A 22,343-nucleotide genomic window follows, 5' to 3' on the forward strand; every position below is an offset into this window, starting at 1 on the left:
GGAACTGGCATTTGTCCGCAGACAGCTTTTCCAGGTCATGTGGCCAGCATGACAAAACCGCTTCTGGCACTACAGAACACTGTGATGGAAGCCATAGTGCACAGAAATAGCGTTTACCTTCCCATCACAGCAGTACCTATTTATCTACTCGCACTGGTATGCTTTCGAACTGCTACGTTGGCAGGAGCTAGAATAGAGCAACAGGAGCTCACCCCGTTGCACGGATTCGAACTGCTGACTTTAAGATCAGCAAGCCCAAGAGGCTTAGTGGTTTAGACCTCAGTGCCACCCACGTCCCCCTCGTACCTTTACAAGTGGTAAACCTTTACCTGGACTATACCATTTCAGGCTGCAGTGGGTGGGTCCTTTGTCACTGCCCACTCGTCAATGAAAAATATAACTCTCCTAGCACCAGAAAAACAGCCTAGCAGGCAGAATGTCAGGCAGAACATCAGGAACGCAAAGTGTCATTTAGATCCAGGGGTCAGGGAGAACATGCAGCTTGAACAGTCTGGGGAAAGCTTTACTACTTGATTCCGGTGCATGTATAAAGCTACCTCCTGTAATGACTTTTTTAGTATGAATATCCAGCTCCTTCAAGACATTCAGTCTTTTGGTACCTGGGAATGATCCAGAGGATATAGGCTCATCCACACTTCCATTTGCCTGACTGCTTTTCCCTGCTAAACCCAAGCTTTAGGAAATGGCACAAACAGCCATAGGATTTTCTGCTGATTGATGTTTGTTACTATTTAGAGCTAAACAGTGGGTTTTCTGGGGGGAAGTGGCAGGGCAAAGGCAAAACTGCTCAGATCTGTGCCTAGAAAGCATGAGACAAGCGAAAATGTGGATGAGCCAATTGAGGGCTGACAAGCATTGACGGCTGAAGGGTTGGAGGAACTGGTCAGATGATGTTCAGAATGCAAAGGTGAAGATGAGGTTGTCAAGTGTAAGCCAGCAAGCTGGAAGCTGCAGAAAGTTTCTCAACTCTTCCAACCACCCAAATGATCAGATGGCAGAGTTTGACCCCTTTATGCAATGCAGCCTCAAGATAATCTGTGGGATTGCAGACACTCTGAGGCTGTACAAGAAAACTTTTGATGAGCTCAAGAGCAGCTATGTTCCTCACAAAGAAACCATCAGGTGTGTCCACGCAACCCACCTCTGCATCTGAACCACAGTCAAACACTTCTTCTGGCTACTAGTCAACCCCCCCGGTCCTCATATCATCTGAAGCATCATCCAAAGAGGCTAACAGAGTCAATACAGTTAGCACTTGGTGCAAAAAGTAGCAGCAAACCTCCATGTTAGTGTGAACCAGTTATTTGAGGTACTTCCTGTCCCACCTTCCCGTTTCCCAGTTACCATCACTGGGAAAGCTGTATCCTGGAAATATGCTAACCCTTAACCCACTGTCACAATCTGACACTTTTATCTTGCATCCAGTGTGGAAAACCTCCGTTCCTCACCCCCGGACAGGCATCTTCCCCTTGTTGCCCCACCAAGATGTAGAGGAGCTCATCTTTCTCCATTTTGAAGATGGCTGAAATAAAGACCCCATAGGATCGCTTGTAGTGGTTCTTAGCTCCATTTCCTCCAGCTGCTCCATATGCAGAAATCCTGGGGGAGGGGGAAGAAGCAATTAGGAAGAAATCTACACAACCACAGCCAGGTCCCAAAGCAGCTCCAGCTGCAAACTCTTCATAGGGACACCAAGGAGACCATGCTTAGATCAAAGACTTCAAAGAGACGTCAGCTATGTAGCTGCAGCACCCCCCAAATCACCCACCCACATTGAATATAGGAATAGCAGAACAGAGATGTATTATTATTAGTATTACTGTTAATGGTTACAACAACAAGCCCACCCATCTTATGAAGTTGCTGAAAAGATTACTGAGCTAATGCATTCGAAACCCTTAAAATTATTGCAATCGCTACAGCACAATGACACTCACGTATAGCGGTTTGATGCTGGCACTCTCCACACTTGCACCCCTCGCAGCTGTCCCTCTTTCTCCACAGTCACGGAAATGTTGGTGTTGCGGTAGGCACTGTCACACTGTGCTTGAGTTGGCCCTCGAGGCCCACTGGCCCCGCAGGATGTAAACAACCAGCCTGGAGCAGGCGCTTCCCCTACAACCACAAAACCACCCGGAGATGTGACCGATATGTCAGTTTCCTTTTATTCCCAAGGCAAATGCCATATTTGCCCATCATAACCAGGAAACCCATTATTTTCAGGGAAGTTATTCCTTCCAGATCCTCATACGCTTGTAGTAACAAGCCTTAACTACAAACTTCACTCTCTAGCCAGAAATGACATGTTGTTAACAACAAGGCAGTTTGTAGCATCAACTATCTTCAGGGCTTTTAAAACATTGCAGAGATGTTTATACCAGCCTCTTCACAATGGAAGTATATACAGGACAGATTGGCAAGCCAGTGAATTGGGCTAGAAGCCAACTGGAGACAAAGGGCGGGCAGGTATTAGCATGAGTGTTCAGAACTGCTGAAACATCAACTTCTGCCTATAGAGTCAAGGTTCTCATTGACAGTCATCCTTAGCAAGAAGGTCATGTTCTTGAATTGCTGAGAACTAAGTCAAAACACTTCTGACCAAACCCCTGGTCATTTGTAGAATCCTTCCAGCTTAATAATTTTATCCGTTGTCCACAATATACATCAAAATTGTTACCAAGGCTTCATTACCGAGGCCAAGTTACAGGGAACCAGGCAGAAGGCCTTCTCGGTAGTGGCGCCCGCCCTGTGGAACGCCCTCCCATCAGATGTCAAAGCGATAAACAACTACCTGACATTCAGAAGAAATCTGAAGGCAGCCCTGTTCAGGGAAGTTTTTAATATGTGACATTTTAGTGTATTTTTCATCTTTGTTGGAAGCCGCCCAGAGTGGCTGGGGAAACCCAGCCAGATGGGCGGGGTACAAATAATAATAAATAATAATAATAATAATAATAATAATAATAATAATAATTATTATTATTATTATTATTATTATTATTATTATTATTATTGGTGCCCCCCCCACCCGTGTAAATCACTGGTGTGGGTTCCCCAAGCTGAATGAGAACCCTAGTGAGTTAAAACCTCTCCATCCACCACATGAGGGTCCCAATCTGAATTGGAACCCCACACAAGCAGTTGATGTTTAAAAAGAAAACCTGCGCTTAAGGAGACACATACAGAGCGAACGTATGGTCCAGTTTGGTCCTTACTTTGCAAAATGGTACTGCCCATAGTCTGCCAATGAAATAATGAGTGCAGTAGGATATTGCTCTACTACAGGTGATAATGCACAGCATTTTGTACTGCAGGCTTCCTCAACCTTGGTCCTCCAGATGTTTTTGGCTTACAACTCCCATGATCCCTAGCTAGCAGGACCAGTGGTCAGGGATGATGGGAATTGTAGTCTCAAAACATCTGGAAGGCAGAGGGTGAGGAAGCCTGCTGTACTGCTTCTACATTTCTGCTTTCAGGCTGACAGAGAAATCAAAACAGTAAAACTATACATTTATTACTTTGCAGTCCAGGTTTCTATGGTCTGATTCACATGTGCAAGCTACTACCAAAACTGCCAGCTGAAAAGCACACACACAAAACTTTATTGCGATCCATAGACCCAAAATGAGCTGAAAATTCTTGTGAAGGCAGCTCCACTTGGCAAATTCCTTCTTTAAAAAAGGGATCCCTGCGTAGTTTCAGCCACTTCAATCAGGCTAATACAAACCATGAAAAACAAAACAAAATAAGGGCTGCATCATTGTTTTTGCAAACAGAATAACTGGAACCACATGGAACCACATAACCAGAGCCCTGCAGAGCTGCCTCTATGCGGCTGCATTTCAAGCAGCCACCTATGTGGCAGGTTGCACACATGAGCGGAGGGCCCAACTCTATATCTGAGCTGGACACAAAGCCCCACCTCAAAAGTCAGGAAACTGCAGTGGGTTAATCTGTCTGATGACAAAACCATACATGCCATTAGCAACTGTGTGAATTTTCAAAATAAATAGCCAGCCATGGGGGCTCTGATAAGAACCTAAGAAGAGCTCTGCTGGATGAGACCAAAGGTCCAGCACTCTGTTCCCATAGTGGCCAAGCAGATGCCTATAGGAAGCCCACAAGCAGGCAGGATTAGCACTTCCCTGCTCCTAAACAGGAGTGGACATTTGTAATATGCCACCCTGTGCAAGGCCAACATTTGATGCCCTCCTCCCAGCCTTTGTGGTGCTGGCTTAGACTGGGCTTTGGGAAGGAGGCACGCAAACTCTGGCAGGGTCCTAGAGCCTTCCTTTCTCCATCCCAAAGCCCAGTACGCACTTGCCTGGCTTTGGAAAGAAGGGCTCTAGGACCCTGCCAGAGCCCTCACACCTCCTTCCCCGAAGCCAGGAAAGCACTTACTGGGCTTTGAGAAGGTGCCCTCATTGGCTATGTGCCCAGTGTGGCTGTGCTGCTCAAAACTGCCCTAAATCTGCCTCTGCTCCTGATCCACAACAATTGGTATTGAGAGGCATACTGCCTCTGATACAGGAGGGCATATAGAGCTGTCATTACTAGTAGCCAAGTCTTACTCTTCGTGAATTTGCTTCATCTATTTCTAATGCCACACAAGTGGTGGTAGTAAGTTTCACAGTTTGCACTGCATCCCCTTTGTCTGTTCTGAATCTGCCAATGTGAAGCTTCATTTGGGTTCTAGAATTATGAGAGGGACAAAAACTTCACTTGGTCCACACCACACTTAATTCTGAATACCGCTATCATGTTCTCCCTTACTTTCTTTTCTAAACTGAAAAGCTGCCAACACTGCAACCTTTTCCTCATATGGAGTTGCTCCAGCCTCTTGATCATTTTGGTTGCTGTTTTTTGTGCCTTTAAAAGCTCTACAATAGCTTTTTTGAGGTGCGGCAACTGAAACAGAACATAGCATTCCACAGAATTGCAAGAAGTGGCTTTGATGGCTTGTGAGAGACCGCCTGCAGCAGGGGACTCTGAAACTGCCTACTGCTTTGCAGGCTCATAAGAGACCAGTAACAGACTAAACATCTGGCTCTTGTGTACTGCAGAGACTATATGTGCACCCAACCCCCACAAAATCTCCAATTCAAGGTTGCCCAGTGTGAACTCGTAGGCTGGTCATAGCAAAGGCTACTTTGTTTTTTTTTTAATAAAATTTTTATTGGGTTTTCAAATTTTATACAGACAACACACACATACAAAGACAAAGACGAAACACGTATAATTTCATACCCTTACTTTCTTATCCTTCTTTCTCTGACTTCCCCCCACCCACCCCCTCATACATCCCAATTTCCAAAGTTAGTTCAACAAGTTTTTGTCCCTTCCTTTAACCTAATCTGTTGTTTTTAAACTTAATTCATTTTACTAAATCAAATTTTACTTATCCCATTCTCTTATTAACATCAAATCCTTTTTTCTAAGGTCGACCTAATTTCTCATCCACAAATTTCCCCTTTTTTTAATATTAAAATATAAGTCAAAATGACCAAACACAAAAGTCATAAATTTTCCAACTTCTGCTCTCCCCCTCCCTCCCTACCCCGGTTTCCGTCCCTTCCCAAATAATTATCCACCCATACAGTTCCTAGCCCGGATTCCTCACATCCGAGGCCTTTAAATCTCTGTCAGTCTCTCTCTGTCGGTTTTGTTGGTAGTCCTTTTTGTTGGACCTCAGGTCTCGTGGGTAGTCTGTCACAGCCACATCACCTTCTCTTGCGCCCAAGATGGTTGAAGAAACTTGCTGCCAAAGATCTACCATAGATCTCCCATACTCAAACTCAGAAAAAGAAAGGAAGTCCCAGTCATATTTCATTGCTCTTTTTCCAGAAAGTCCAGAGACTTCCTCCTTTGCTTTTCTCATCCTTCTCATCTTTCCCAAATTTGTAATCCAGAAATCTTCTGCTTCATTTTCTAACAACATAGGCTTCTGCTTGGTATTTTCTGCCAATACTTTCTCCCCACCTTCTTCCTTTTCCACCAATTCCACAGATGTCGCTTCTGGTTCAGCTGCAGATTTTTTCCCAGTCAAGTCCTTTGTTCCATCAGCAGAGTTGTTTGTTTTAAAAGTCAAGGTCGTGAGTTCTTTGTTTATAGCCATACTCTGCTCTTGCAAAATTCCCAAAAGATAAAAGGTTCTTTCGATTTCTGCCAGTAATTTTCCCTCTGCAGCCATTGTAATGTCACTAGTTCCCCCTAGGGGGATTCCAGTCACTCAATAGTTCCTTTCCTTTCCAACAGTCCGTTACTTTGTTTTTTATTATTACTTTGTTTTCAACCACTTCTAGTAAAATGTAACACCTTCAGTCCAGAGAGATATTAAGTAAAGCAATTCTTAGTTTTATCCGCCCGTTTGACAGCTCCTTTGACAGCTGTCAAACTCCTTGTTCTTTTCCGTAGAACTCACACACAGGACGCTCCCGGGTTCGGAAGGGGGGGGGTTACACAAATTTTTCTAATGCTCCTCTCCTCTCTCCAGCACAGAAAACTTCTTCTGTCAAATTCGTGGAATATCTTTTATCATACACGAAAAACACACTGTTCTCTCAACCTTAGTTCTCCGATCCTTGCTTTAGACCGTTTGTAGATAGGGGGGTGCGGACTTCCCTTTAGCACATCCCCCCGGTCGTACCAAATTAAAGGTAGAAATTTTTAAAGTCCGAATTCCTTGTACTCACGAGTATTTTTTCCAGTCCAAATTTCGGGAAAAAAGTTAACGCTCTCCGGCCATGGCCCGCGGCTTCGCTCCACTGAAGTAGCGGTCTACTCTCAGCACCACGCCACTCTCCGTACCCTCTCCGTAGCCTTTAAAAAGGCTCTTCGTGGGTCAGGGAGGGCGCTTAAGGTGCCCACCGAGTCACCAAGTCCACAGGCATCCGCACCTGTGGTTTCTATGGGTCTCCGTGTCGCCGGCACGGTAAGACCCGTCTTCAGCAGAGCCGATTCCCTCCGGAGCTCGGAGGGAATCCGCCATTAGCCGATCGCGTCAACCCGGAAGTCTCCAGCAAAGGCTACTTTGAGCCCAAACAGTTCCCTTGCTGTATCCAATCTGTGCCCAGATAGCGTGGGCTTTTCCAATAGGGCCACCGGGCCAATAACTATGACAAAAGCTGAAATTAACATAAAATAAACTATCTGGGTAAAAGGAAAACCAAACAGTTACTTTGCATTGAGCACAAAGAGGCTCTTGGTCTTCTTGGAATTCAGTTGAATTTCTTAGGAAGCTGAAGGTCGTGAACTCCCTTCCAGCTCAGCTGCTGTCATCCAGAGATGCACAATAAACTCAGTCACTTTCACAGGATGTAAATCATTCTCCAGAACACTGCTTTAGTCTGTATTTCTGGTTCAATCTGTAACGCAGCAGCATCCCTCCCGGCTGCCCTCAGGCAGTTCGTCATCTCCAAACAAACAGCTTTCCCTCCTTTTCCTAAACAGTCTCAAATCTTTACGGGCTATGTCTCTGTCTAGCTCACCAAACAGACAACCACATTCCTGGCATGCAAGAAGTATTGGGCTACCCATATATATCAATGATGAATTCTTGAGATTCTGGGATGCTTCAATAAAAAAAAAGTTAATATATCTTATGAGAATTATTCTGTATCCTGTGACACAGACCCTGGCCAACAGCACCAGAGGGGTTTGGTCCCCCCCCCCCCCATAATTAAAATGGTGACAAATTCTGTTATATAAAATAAATAACAAGAGTCCATCTTTTGTACTAAGCAAGAGTCATAGTCAACCCTGGGTACAAGCCAAATAGCCACGGTGTTAAGGGAGAAGAAGCAACAGCAAAAAAGAAAGAAAGGTTATGGTAGTTTTCTCAACACGTAGCAAGCAGCTTCAGACCTCTGCAAACACATTGTGCCTCAGCCTCAAAGAGAGATTTCCCTATCCAAATATACAGGGCAGGATTCAGCTAATGAGTCCTGTTGGTATAAACCCTGTACAAGGACGTAGGCTAGTGCAATGAGATTCCCCAGTGCTTCCAAAATGGGCTCTGAGGGGGTCAGGAGAACCCTGGGAGCAGCATATGGGGGGAAGAGAGGGAATATTGTTCCATCTGGCAAGCCAAGATGCTGCAGCTGATGGAATTCTTATAAGAGGGAGCTGTTGAAGGCCTCCCACAGGGTGATTCCTGCTGCCTCCCAACACATGTTAACATACCACGCCATGATTTCCAAGGCTTGTTCATGGGCTGAAGCCTTAAAACTGCTGGAGCTCTGCAGTTTCACTGCAGCTACTGTGTTTGAACAGGATGCCCCACCAAGCTGAAAGCTAAAGCTCAGCCAGACCTGTGATGAAGGGAGGTCTGTTTCTGTGCTGACATGGAGAAATAAGTCTCCCTGTCTTGAGTTCTGACTGTATTCTTTATTTCTTTGATTAATTATAGTATTCATCGATAGGAATGAAGGAATCGGTCAATTTTAGTGTCCCTTAGTTTCTAATTTTTCCATTCTTCAGTTCAGTTCTCCTGATTTCCACACATCAGTTTGCAGATTTTTTTAAAAAAAGTCCACATGAAAATTCATATGTGTTTTTGTGCAAATTATCCCCTAATGTCATGCATTTTTGTACACTACTTTCACCAACAAAAGAATTTATTGCATGCTTTCACCTAATCTACACCTTTTTCTGCAGATTTTTAAATGTTAGAACCGCATTGCAAAATTTGGAGAAATGTGACAGCTGCATTTTGGTTTTATATTGATTAGGGAAGTGGTAATGAGGCAGTTTCACATTAAAATGCAATTTTATTTACACCATACCATCATTAAAATAGTTTTAATAACTGTAAAAATGACCACAGCAGCAAAGGTTGCTTTGTTGGCATTACACAGAGGGAAGTATTACATGCCTCAACAGTTTGCATCATATGCCTTATTCAAAAAGTAAACATGGTGCCTGCCAAGTGCTTAGAGCACCAGTTATCATAGTAAATAAAGAGCCAGATGGCAGCAGCTGTTTTGCTGCCATACAATATCCCTCCAGGGGAGATGTACCATTTTCAACAGCAGGATGCGAAGACAGAACTTGGAAAATAAGGCAATGATAAGCTGGTGAATGATGATGTAAAGACAAAGTAGACATACCCTCCAACACTTCTCTGATGAAAATAGGGGTGTCCCATTCCATAACAACAACAACAATTTTATTATGCATCCCCTTCCCATCTGACTGGGTGGCCACAGCCATTCTGGGCTGCTTCCAACATATATACAACATAATAAAACATATAAAAAATCTTCCTTACACAGGGTTGCCTTCAGATGGTTCAGCGTCAGATAACTTCATACCCTACAACAGTTCTCCAATGAAAATAGGGACATCAAAGGAAAAGCGGGACATTCTGGGATCAAATCAGAAACCAGGACCTGTCAAATCTGGGACTGTCCCTGGAAAATAGGGCCCCTTGGAGGGTCTGGGTAGAATGTGGTAATACGAAAAGGCCAGAGAAGCCTCCATATTTCCCAGTGATCAGGTTCTGGGTCCAGAAAAGTAAACAGAGATTTGGAACCAATCAATAGAGGGCACATCAGAGGGCATTTTCACAAGCAAGTTGCATGGTGCTCTGGTTGTAAAATGTTATTCTCTGCCCCACAATCCCAGGGACTACATTTCAGGCCCTGCTTTAAGTGTGAATCTCTTGTGAGGTCCTTCTCCAGGTGCCCCCCCAATGAAGTGCCTTTTCAGTGGTGGCACCCCAGTTGTGGAATGCCCTCCACAGAGAAGCTTGCTTTGTGTTCATACTGTGTGGTCTGTATGCACGTCACTGCATATTGACACAAGTGCCAGGTAAACAGCTTCTTATGATCCCAGGCTTTTAAGAATGTGCTGCTTAGACATTTTATCCTCTGTCGCTAGCTTTATTCTGATACTGTATGGTACTGCTTTTATTTTGTTCTAGATTTTAGGTATTGTTCTGCTTCATGGTTTTAACTTTCACTGTAAATTGCCCAGGGAACTTCAGTTACTGAGAGGAAAAAACGTGTAGTAAATAAACATACAAAAAACTGCCCACCACCCCATTCAACACAGAGACACACACACACACACACACTTCATATACACTATCCCTATATCACGTTTTGAAGAGAAAAGTGGCAAACGGAATAGCCGGAACATATGAGGAAATTAGCATTTCCATCCTAGTAAGAAGAAAATTAGGCTTTCCTTCCTGCTTTTTGCTTCCTTCCTTCCTTCCTGCTGCCTATCTGCAAGCTCCCAACATAACCTCTTGTCTGCCTATTAACTGGCTCTGTCAATGACATCCGAAACCTCTCCCGGCAAGGGGGAGAAGTAATTTTATTACTGAAAGCAAAGCAGAGCTGCTGGGCTTCTCCAAGATCTAATTGAATTAAAATGATGAGATGATGAATGAAATAGCTTGTACTCAGAGGAAAAACAATTGCAGCTTACAGGAATTCATGTAACTGTATGAACTCGAGGCTTTTCAGAAGCATGTACCCTCAACTGCACAGCGTTGTCAAAAGCAACAACATTCACACTAACTTCTAGAAGTTACCAGGGGAAATCTCTGTTTTCTGGTACATATCCTAGAAAAATCTCCTCTCTGGCTTGCCTTCTGACCCACGCTGGGGGTGGCTTTTTAAAACTTTCCTTGCGTCCCAAGGCATCCGAGCCACAAAAGTTCCCAGGAGAACAATAAGTCACACTGACATGGAATATTTGGTTTATGAGTTCAAATAGGCCACAACTTTATTGGTTACAGATGTGAGCGGTTTGTCTTAGGCATTGGGGTGAAGCCAGGCTATATCTTGATCCCTGCCCACAGAAGGGTAAACCACTGATAGGGGGTGCCCTATAACTTACGTCAGATAGTAGCACCCCAAGAGGTCCCCGTAGGGGCTGTGACATGGCCCTAGCCCATGCCCGAGCTTCGGACAGTATTCACACCCCGGATCCCTTTAACAGGATACCTCCCCTCCAACCAAACGAAAGAAGCAAGTAAGAAGGAGCCGGCTGGCTGCACAGAATTTAAGTGACCCATGGCCACACCCGCTCTGCCAGCTAATAATAATAATAATAATAATAATAATAATAATAATAATAATAATAATTTATTATTTATACCCCTCCCATCTGGCTGGGTTTCCCCAGCCACTCTGGGCGGCTTCCAACAAAACACTAAAATACAATAACCTCTTAAACATAATAATAATAATTTATTTATTAGGCTGGGGCCACCTTGCAACGCCGCTGGCGCAGCCGGCTATCACATGGGGGTGAGGTAGTGTACCTCCGCTCCACACCAGAAGACTTTGAGGCACAGCTGCCCATGCACAATGCTGTCCTCCGATATAGAGGAGAGTGGATTTAGCATGCCCTGCGCACACATCAACTCTTCAGGTTATAACTGCCATCTCCCTTATACTGGTTCAGACTACTTGCCCATCTCGCCTAGGCATTGCTGACTGACAGCAGATCTCTAAGACCTCCTCAGTCAGAGGTCTTTCTCATCACCTGCCATCCATCCTTTTCTAAACTGGAGGTGCCTGGGATTGAGCTTGGGGCCTTGTGCTTACAAAACACTGAACTATGGCCCCTTTTGGTCTTTGGTTTGGCCATGGACCCTTACACTTTGCAGCACTGGGCCAACTCACAGGTGGAGGAAACTGCTGGTCCGAACCCAGCTGAAGCACACTGCCACGTTGACAATGACTGGAATGGATAATGTGGCCAGGTCAAGCCAGGTCAGGTGTTTGGGGAAGCCAATATAGACCAAGCTGCCCTTATATAACTTCAGTTCCTCAGTTGGAGCAACATGTCACCAAGCATAGTTGCTCAATGGACTGCTGAACCTGGCAACCTTTCTGTGGAGGTTGGCTAACCTGTGACCCTGTTGCCCAGGTGCTGTTGGGCTCCCATCATCCTCTGTCAGCTTGGCCAGTGCTCAAGGATCATGGGAGCTGTAGTCCAGTAACTTCTGGAGGACTACGTTAGCCATGCCCGTCCTATATACATTCCCAAGGGAATCACTTGATTTAGTAACATCACATCTGGGTTACTACAATGCATTCCATGCACAACTCTCTATGAAGCATGCTCAGAAACTGTATGTGCCTTATTAAAGCAAGCGTCCCAAATTTCTTTCTGAACCTAGTCCAATGAGCTTATAAAGCCTCTCAGTTTGGGAACAGGATAGGTAAAGGACCATCTACTTCAGGGGTCAGCAACCTTTTTCAGCCATGGGCCGGTCCACCGTCCCTCAGACCATGTGGTGGGCTGGGTTACATTTTGAAGAAGACAAATGAACGAATTCCTATGCCCCACAAATAGCCCAGAGATGCATTTTAAATAAAAGCACATATTCTACTCATGTGAAAACACGCTGATTCCCGGACCATCCACGGGCCGGATTGAGAAGGCAATTGGGCCGCATCTGGCCCCCGGGCCGTAGTTTGCCTACTCCTGATCTACTTCCATAAAAGAATCTGCCGCTCTTCCCTCATAGACGGCCAAGGCTGCACTGGCGGAGGAAGAGGAGTGCAGCACAATCCTGGTGGGGTTCCATCGTGGCTGCCCCCCCGCCGTGTTGGGCGCCCTGCTCCCAGGACGTGTGCCCCACCCCGGGATGCAAGCCAGCCCCGCCCTCGCCTGCTCTCCGCCCCCCATGCTGGAGCATGAAGCTCTGCCACTGAAAGGCTGTTATGCTTGTCTGGAATGAGAGCAGAACTTATTATCCCTTTCTGTACCCCTTTCAGAAAAGGGTACAAGGAGGGAGGTGTGGAAGAACTGAGCTTCCCATGCTACCACATTCTACAAAACAGTTGTGATAACACCAGATGAGGTAGCTGCAAGAAGAATCTCATTTCCCCAGCCCAAAAACACAATACTTTGATTCAGGGCTGTGAACGTGAGCTAATATTTGCATCAGGAGTACCATCCAAAGGGAAGGCATTTGGTCCCTGAGCAGCAAAGACTTACACATTTACTGCCTTGAAGGATGTTCCATAGAGGCTACAATAAAGGAAGAGTCACCAGGAGGAAGTGATACACAGACACAATCAAATAACTTGCTCTTCTGCAATAAGAACATAACACACAGCCCTCGTATTATGTTGTCTTAATATGTTGTCTGCCTATCTGGAGCTACCTTAATTAGAAGTAACTCACCATTAGAGGAACAGTCTAGACCAAATGTAATGTTGTCGACTGCAATGTCAGCTTGCGAATTCCAACCCCAAGTGGCCCGGATCTGCAACCGAAAGCTGTTTACCAAAGAAGATGTTTGGAGAAGAAGACAAAGAGAATATATATATATATATATATATATATATATATATATATATATACACACCTGAATTGATTTTGCAAACAAGAAAGCAGGTCTATCAAACATTGTATGACATTGTATGACAGCAAGCAACTTGCAAACAGAAATAACAGAAACACAAACTAGAAATAATCAGTATTACTGAAAAATTAAGCATTTTTCATACATTGCTGCATTCCATATGTCCCAAGCAGAACAATAAAGAAGAAGAAGAAGAGTTTGGATTTGATATCCTGCCTATCACCCCCTTTAAGGAGTCTCAAAGCGGCTCACAATCTCCTTTCCCTTCCTCCCCCATAACAAACACTCTGTGAGGTGAGTGGGGCTGAGAGACTTCAAAGAAGTGTGACTGGCCCAAGGTCACCCAGCAGCTGCATGTGGAGGAGCGGAGACGCAAACCTGGTTCCCCAGATTACGAGACTACCGCTCTTACTTAACCAGTACACCCTCTGGCTCCCACTTAGTAAGTAAACCCACTTAGTAAGTAAACTAAGCCTCGTAAAATTTAACTGAATATATTGCTATAAAACTTCACAGAGCCTTGAATTTTCCTACCCCAAACTAATGGTCAACAGTTATCAGATCAGTCAAGGAGCCATCCTTGAAAAAGTCTTAGTATTAGCACTCTAACATGTTCACATTTGAAGTAATTCTAATTAACACACAGTTGGGATTCAATAGCTGCTAAAGAGTAACAACAGAAGCAGCCGTAGTCTTAACACATGAGCCACAGATTCTCTTGCTAATGCATTGAATAAAAACATCATTGCACAATCTGCTAATTCAGGATGGCTAAAAATAGGTTCCATTCCTAAAGGATAAAGATGAGCAGTTTTTGTTTTTGTTTTAAAGAATTGTAACTAAACATAAATCCATAAGAATATAGTACTCTGGGAGAATATGAAAAGTACATGTCACACCAGGAAATTATCTGCTGGTGATGATGAAATCCAGTGTGATTTATGAGAGAACATTGTATATTGGGAAGAGCAAGTGCTGTTTAATGTCTTATTCAGCTAGGAAACAGTCCTGTTCTAAACAGATTGGGGAGATCTAAAAATATTCAAATTAGAGTGAAGCTCGGCAAGGCCAACATGCTAGGACTTGTTGTGAAAAAGCAGTCCATAAATAAAATCTGACAAGCCAGAACATCTAACAAGTAATAGATTAAAATGCAAGATCAAGAAGCATATCTTAATGTGATTGAATATATTTATGAAAGGTGCTTTACGATGGGGTTTTAATCTCACGCTTCAATGGTCAGCAGGCATTGCTGTGGGGGGTGGAGGAGACTAGGATTGGGACCTCCCCCTTTCTTCAATCTCTACAGTTCAGAGCTCCTTATAAAATGATCAACATTACAAATACAATACCAAAATAGGAAAAACAGAAACACTGAACTATACAACAGCTGAACCAAAGCAGGGGGCATTTTTACCAAACATTTTCACTCAACATTTTAATTCCCAGAGAAAAAGCACTCTCACTTTGGGGTGATGGGGTAGCATTAAAGGGGGACAAAAGTATGGTGCTGGAAGTCAAGAGGAAGAGGTAACATGTTGCTATTGCCTTGGAATGTACCCCTTCATTGGGAATGAGACCAATGAGAGCCAGTGATAATAATCAGCTGACAGAGAGCATGACTCTGGTTGCCATGGCAGTGGGAGTGCGTTCCTTCCCTCTCTGCTTCAGAGTGAGGACATCTAAGGGTCCTTTCTTTCCTTCATATAGCTACACCTTCTGGATCCATGGTGCCATGCTACACCCCCCAAGAAAACAAAGCAAAACATGTCCCTCCAAATAGCTGGCATAATGCTGTGGGGATGAAGATGCTTTTTCAAAAGTGGCACTGCAGAGTAGTAGCAATAGGGAAGATAGTAACACCTCACAGGCACAGAGAAACTGAAAAAACCAATATGGCTTGCGGAGGCACATGCCCTCTCTGTGCTCCAATTCTATTAGGGAGTGAAAAACTGGCATAGCCCTTATATAAAACATTATGTAACTTGCCATATTGTCCTAGTCCAGGCCATTTAATGTCAACTCAGACATACAGGCCTTACAGTGCTTCCAGGAAATGATTAGGTTTGGATTATCTTGGCGCTTCAGGTGAAGAGTGTTTCACAGCCATGCCCTCCTCCAGGAAACACCATTCCATTTCTCCTTCCTCTGGTTTTCATCCTCAACATTCTGTGACCACTGAATGCACACAGTTCTCATTTGGCTGTTTGGGATTCATCCCTCAACACGATACCTCCCAATTATTTTTCTACTTCTGCCAAATTGGGTGCTTCTCCAAGCACCCCGATACCTCCCCTCTTGTGCATAAAAGTAGTGCCATTTGGGCTACAGAGACAACTACATTCAGGCTTGAACTATGGGATGGAGGGAATGGGGGTTGAGTAGATTTCTTCCATAAGGATACTCAGAGATGGGTGGTAGGGATGGGCAGCAGAAGAAGACAGGAATTTTGATCTGGGATGGAGAAGGATTCAGGAACTTTAATCTGAAGCAGGCGTTTACAACCCTAAAGTTTGTATGCTCAGAATAACTTCACCAGTACAGTCGTACCGCAGAAGTCAAACAGAATCTGTTCCAGAAGTCCGTTCAACTTCCGAAACATTTGACTTCCAAAGTGTGGCTTCTGATTGGCTGCAGGAAGCTCCTGATTGGCTGCAGGAAGCTCCTGCAGCCAATCAGGAGCCGCAGAAGCCCTGTCGGATGGTTGGCTTCCGAAAAAACGTTCAAAAACTGGAACACTCATTTCTGGTTTTCAATCATTCGGGAGCCAAAACATTCGACTCCCAAGGTGTTTGAGAGCAGAGGTACGACTATATGTCTAGATGTATTATTCTAGTCCAAAGATCTCTAACTTAAAACAGTTCAACCTTTTCTGCTTTGTTGTCCCTTATGCCTGGAACTTCTTCCCAGAGCAATATGGCCTTCCTCTCCCTCTCTTCCCTCAAAGCCCTACTGAAAACCCACATTTTGGGGGGTAAAGCTATGCAGCACCATCAACCTCACAAAGCCTAAGAGCTTGTCCACACTTCTTCTTGCCCCACTGCTTTCCCCTGGGGAAAACCATTCTTTAGCACTCAATTGGAGCAAACAGCAACCCACAGTTTCCCCACATTGCCATTTGTTCTGATCTAGCTTTAAACAGTGGGTTTTCCTTTGAAAAGGAACATGGCAAACCACTCAGACCCATGCTTTCTAGGCACAGCACAAACAGAAGAGTGGACAAGCTCTGAGTATGTGTAACTGAACTGAAGGAACACAGATCCTATGTTTATCCCCATCTCCATCTTCTTCCTCTCCTTCTGTGGACTTTTGAGTGTTAGATTTTAGATTGCAACCTTTACAGGGCAGGAACCTGTCCTTTCGTTATGACTTTATCAAGTGTCATGCGTACTGATGGTACAATATTATCTATATATCATTTTATGCTCTATTAGTGAGGAATACCACTGATGTTGTGCTTACTAGTTTTGAAGTCTTGGCATTTCCAAGGTTATAAGATACCAGTGATCACTCCAGCTCCCTGTTCTTTCCCACAACAGCAACGTGTCACCAATTCCGTCTCCTTCTTCTTGGACAATGAGTGAGATGGTGCCATTGTAATTGCCAAAAACGTAGGCTGAGAACTGGAGCTAAAGAGGAATTTGATGACAAAATGAAGAGACAGAGAGCAGCTGTCAAGGAGGCTCTTTCTGACACATATTTGAAGATGATGGGCTAGGTTCAGATATACTAAAATTCCCAATACACAGTGGTCCTATCGCCACAGATGCATGGAGGAAGTAATGTATAAGCTGGCATGATTACTCAAATTCCTGGCGGTGGGTTAGGAAGTATGAAGAATATGGAATCCCACACTCATGCTGTGTACCCTGGCTGAAGCCACACAGAGGAAGTAAAGGAAAGTATATGTTGAGAGGACTATCTATCTTTCTGAGTTTGAAATTATAATTTTTTAAAATTTCCTACCACATGCAAATTACTCAGGAATTACTTAGGGATTAGCTAACTTTCCCTACCAGGTGTAGCCAAGTATGAAAACCCCTCAAAAACAATGTTTATTTATCAGGTCAGTAGGTGTAGTTGGTTGTCCAGAATGAGGACATCATGGCTTCCATCACAGATGGGGCTCCAGATAGAAGACCAGTCACACCCAGTTTTAATTTAATAAAACAAATAATTTTTTTAAAGTAAAAAGAAAAAAAAGAAAATGGGGTTTGTGTCCTTAAAAGTTCCCTCAAAGTGCAGATTAATTGACGAAGGATAAAGGGAAACATACCTGGGAGGCTCCATTTGCAAGACTGACTGGGAGTCTAGGACTATATTCCCAGGCAACACCATCTGTGTGCTCGCTGTCTACATGCAGATACAAAAAGTGACCTGAAAAATAAATTGCAACTGGATTTCAGTGGCGGATTTGCAGATGTGAAGTGCTTGAATGCTCAGCAAATGAGACCCGGGTTTAATAATAATCTGTATGTGGAGCCAACAGGTTCTGGAATGTCTCAGCCATGCATGATCTACAGTGCACTGAACAGGCAAATTATGTGTCAACCTGAATCTCTGTATGACACCCTGGCGGCCCCTGCACAAGTTCACAAGGCGTAGAGCAGCTCAGGGAAGTTCTCGTGTCATTTAGGCAGTCACCTAGACAATGCCTTACTGACTGTCCATGGACTGAACTATTAGTGGGTCAGCACTTGGTGAATTCTGCTTCACAATGATAGGGACAGCAGGATCAAAATGGCCTCTTACCATCTTGTCGGTGAGCAGTGGTTGCGGCCCAACACGGCGCCTCCTCTATCCCCCAGACCCGCAGCGCCATTTTATATTGTTTCCCTGTCCCCTCCAGCCACCACAGAGGCTCAAAGGTTCCAGCCTAATCCATCCTTCAAATGACCCTTTCCATGGTGACCCTGGGAGGACAGGGCATGGCTATCTACTTAGCCTGGCCGACCACTCGGTACAGCATCCAGTCGGAGGATCAAAGAGATGCTAGAGTAATCCACACCTTATTGCATGCCCTACTTTGGGGACAGTGGGTACTTATTTTCATACCCCAAAAAGATTCGTTTAAAACATTATAAGATAAGGAGGGTAGAATCCTAAAGTTTCTTGGCAATATCCGTAAAGAAACAAATGCGATGATGCCAGAAGAATACAGAAATAACTAAAATAAATAAATTACTCAAATACGTTCTTCTTATTAAAAAAAATGCCGAATGCCAAAATAATTCAAATTATCTTTCGATTGATACAATAGGAAATAAAATAATCTCATCTATCTCGAGTAATCTGCATTATTCAAGCTTTTTTGTTTTTTTAATTGCAGCTTGAGATTTATTTCATGATATTCTGGAGGTTTTAAACCTTAACATTCCACTTCATCTTCTACAAGAAAATCCATTGTACATCTATCATTGCACAACAAACTTGGTAGCCCCATATCAACCAGTAGGACGGAAAAACAGTCCCAAGAGAAAAGTTGCTATATAGTCAGGGAATGTCTCAGGTATGCAGAATCACAGAATTGTAGGGTTTGTAGGGACTCAAAGGACCATCTATTCGAACCCCCTGCAAATAATGCTACTTTGTAATTTTAAAAGTATTGAGTGCAGGGAGACAACCCTTACTCAGTAACCCTGCTGAATGAAGGGTTCTGTTCTTGCTGTCCACAAGAACAGAACATTTGGTGGGGGGGGGGGAGCATCGGTGATAAAAGGAAAGGTGGAAACTGGAGAAGCCAACAGAGAAGGGTGTGTTTAAGGGGTGGGAGTATGTACCTCTTCAAAAAGAAAGGGAAGGAACTTTTCTAGACAGCATGAAGAAAAGAGAAATAAAAGAAGAAAAAGAGAGAGAGAAAGATTTGGGGCAATCTCCATACCTCTCTATCGCCATCACATCTCTACAGCAATTTATTTGGAAGAGTGGAAAGCTCAGTGTGCTCCTCCCAAAATCCTGGCAGTCCCCCACTTGTTGCACACTAATGGTCTTTTATGCGGATCTTGGTCCTTCATTCACACACTTACACTCTCACACACACAGCTGTTCAAATGTCTTGAAATATTTCTGCCAAAAGAAATGAGCTACTTTACATGTTGTGAAGAACTGGCAACAGAGGAAATGTGATTAATTCACACTTCTTCTCCTGACACTTTGGGGTTTGCAGCTTAAGGGAGATGTGCATGTCTCTCATGGATTGATGTGCACTCTCTCAAGGCAGGGGCTAAGTGTCCCTCTATTGACACTTCTTTAGAAGAACCTTGTGCTCTGGGCTAAACTGGAAAATGGCAGATATGGAACAAACCTCCAGTAGTGTGTAAGGCAGACGCTCCAAAGGGGTCTTCCTGCATCTTTGAAAAGCCATGAACAGACCATGAAAAATTCACATTGCCACCCAATGTCCAGCCACAGGGACCTTCCTCAAAAGAACAATGTGCCCCCTCCGGTAGATGATCTGCAAGAAAAAGATTGGTGGTAGGAAGGAAAACATAAATCTCAGTAAGAAGAGAAACAGGCTGAGTACCAGTTAATTAACTATGCCTTCTCTTGTTGAGTCTGGTTAGAAAAGAATAGCAAGCATGGGAAACAATTCCACCAAGAGTTATGTAAGCTTTCATGTCATCTCATTCAATGTACAGTGCCATGATACCTCCCCTTAACGGCAATGGTACTGTATAAATAATAATTTTTATTATATACCACTGTCTTGCATTAGGCAAGCCCCTCCCCCAGGCAGATTACAACAAAACAAGAATATTAAATACATTTCATGACCACAATAATATAACTTTTTAAAAAACCATAGCTGAGTGGTCTTGATTACTATCACTGTGGTAGGGGGAGCCAGCATCAGATCACCTGATCAGGAATCAATAGCCTAATCTCCAGGGTCTTGGCAGGAGAAGCTAGGACCAATTGGATCTGAGCAACCTCATGACATGTTGCTGGGGAGAAATGCTCTGGCACTGGATATAAGGGCTGTTTTGTGAGGTAGGGAGGATTTCAGCTACTCTGTGAACTTGTGGTTGCATGATCTGAGGGGACCAAGTCAAGCAACCACTGCTTTAGGGGACCCATAAGACAGGAGTGAGCAAGTGATCTCAAAATATTCATGCAACCAAGCTGGCAAGTAGGAAGCCATGGACAGAAAAGTGGAAGGGAATATTCACCACAAATGGATCCACCTTCTTCTTCGATGGGGCAACTGGTACTGAAATCACAGACCTGAAGTTTGCTGACACAGCCCTCTTGTGGGCACAGGGCGGCAGAACCCTTCTCGTATTGGGAAATATGTGGAACTCCTTTGTCTGAAGGGAAGGAAAAAAACATACATCTGAGTATCAAAGAACAATGCCTAGATTTAAAACATAATAGCTCCATTATGAGCTCCTTGGTCACAAGAGTATGGAAGAAGATGGTGAAGATACAGGGAGCAATAAACAGAAGAGTGAGTTCTTGAAACCAGCATGAACTGATCAGTTAAGAATTCTTTATTTTATTTTAAATACTGATATCCCATCTTTTGACTACATCAAGATCTCCAAAGATGTATATATCTAGAGGCAGAGTTTATTTTTTACATATAAAAGGGTAGCTTTTATGTTGTGAACTGCCCTGAGATCTGCGGGTATAGGGCAGTATACAAATTTAATCAATAATAATAATAAAACTGTTGCTTGGTTGCTAAAGTAAATCTACAGAAAGGAGTGGGCCTGAATTTTAGGCATGGATTTGCGGGGGTATGGCTCTCTCCCAGACTACTGAAACACCATCAATAAATATATTCATAACAACAGACAGATCTAATATTGATGACAAACAAATACCAGGACATATTAAACTTTTGCCATCCTCTGCACCAAATCTGAACAGGATTGAAATTAGTTTGAGAAGTCATTGAAAAGCTCTGCCAGGAGTAATTAAACTGTGACGACTGGTTCACACATGGAAGCAATCACTTAATGCTGTGGTTCTCAAAGGGTGTGGTGCACCACACTGGTGTTGCAGGAGAGGAGAGCAAGTGTGGCAGAAAGATTCAAGGACCATCAAAGAAACATTTAGACATTTCAGTGTAGTGTAGTATAGTATCAAAACAATGAGAGACATGCACATATCCCTTAAGCTGCAAACCCCAAAGTGTCAGAAAGCTGCAGAGCTTTCTTCCCATTGCTTAAGGGCTGTCCTGTAGCTTTCTGTTTCTCCATTGTAAGTCATGTGGAAGACATTCTTTTGGACAGACAGCAAATTATTTAAGATTCAGAAAATAAGTCAGTCTTAGAAGTCCGGTGTCCAGAAAGCACAGATGTGACCTTTGCAGGCACTGGATTTACCACTGCTTTCCAGGATTAGGTTTTCTTGGGGGCGGCAGTTTGGTTATCAATAGGCAAAATTTATTGCCCTCTTTTTCAAGTCTCCCTTCATCCTGCCACCATATATCTTTGTATTTGCATTATACTCCAATTCAAAGGCATGTTAATAAATTATCCAGTATGGCTTAAATCGTTTAAGTTTCTTTTCCCTTTGTATATTTTTCACTAATTATTTCTCTGGCCTAAGTATGTTAAAGCACCTGACATGGAACAAGAATTAATCCCTTACATTATTGATATTAAAAAAAAGCAGGAAAGGAGTTTCAGAAGGGCAATAAAAAATCATTTACAAAATATAATGAACAAAAATGCATTTATTATATTCTGAAATTAGTGCAATAAAATCATGCTTGGTGGCCCTATATTTATTGAGTGTGGTGGTTTAAAATTTAAATACTGCTTTGACTCTAAAATGCTGCCTATGAGTGACTTAATATAAGAAGTGCATATGTATCTGCTTAGATATTTATGTAGTAACTGCACCATTATGACATATGGACATTTTTAGTCCAATTTAAAAACTTTTAAAGACAGAACCCAAGTGTATTTTTTTACATAACATTTATTTAAGAAAAAAGTTTGTTTTTAAGGGATCCTCATGTTCCAAAGATATTTACTCC

General features: G+C 43.4%; 1 protein-coding gene across 4 annotated transcripts in view; it reads right to left on the reverse strand.

The window, feature by feature from the left end:
- LTK (leukocyte receptor tyrosine kinase) overlaps nucleotides 1-22,343 on the reverse strand; it is a 131,225-nt gene that overhangs the window by 32,851 nt on the left and 76,031 nt on the right. For all 4 annotated transcript variants that reach the window (XM_081207918.1, XM_081207917.1, XM_081207916.1 and 1 more), the window contains 7 exons: nucleotides 20,524-20,661; nucleotides 19,659-19,808; nucleotides 17,631-17,731; nucleotides 16,817-16,983; nucleotides 13,174-13,268; nucleotides 1,959-2,136; nucleotides 1,470-1,620 (listed from right to left, as the gene is read on the reverse strand). In XM_081207918.1, coding sequence (XP_081064044.1) covers nucleotides 1,470-1,620; nucleotides 1,959-2,136; nucleotides 13,174-13,268; nucleotides 16,817-16,983; nucleotides 17,631-17,731; nucleotides 19,659-19,808; nucleotides 20,524-20,661 — 980 coding nt within the window. The remainder of the gene's footprint in view (nucleotides 1-1,469; nucleotides 1,621-1,958; nucleotides 2,137-13,173; nucleotides 13,269-16,816; nucleotides 16,984-17,630; nucleotides 17,732-19,658; nucleotides 19,809-20,523; nucleotides 20,662-22,343) is intronic.

This window comes from Podarcis bocagei (assembly GCF_964188305.1).
Source record: "Podarcis bocagei genome assembly, chromosome: 1".
Lineage (NCBI taxonomy): Eukaryota > Metazoa > Chordata > Lepidosauria > Squamata > Lacertidae > Podarcis > Podarcis bocagei.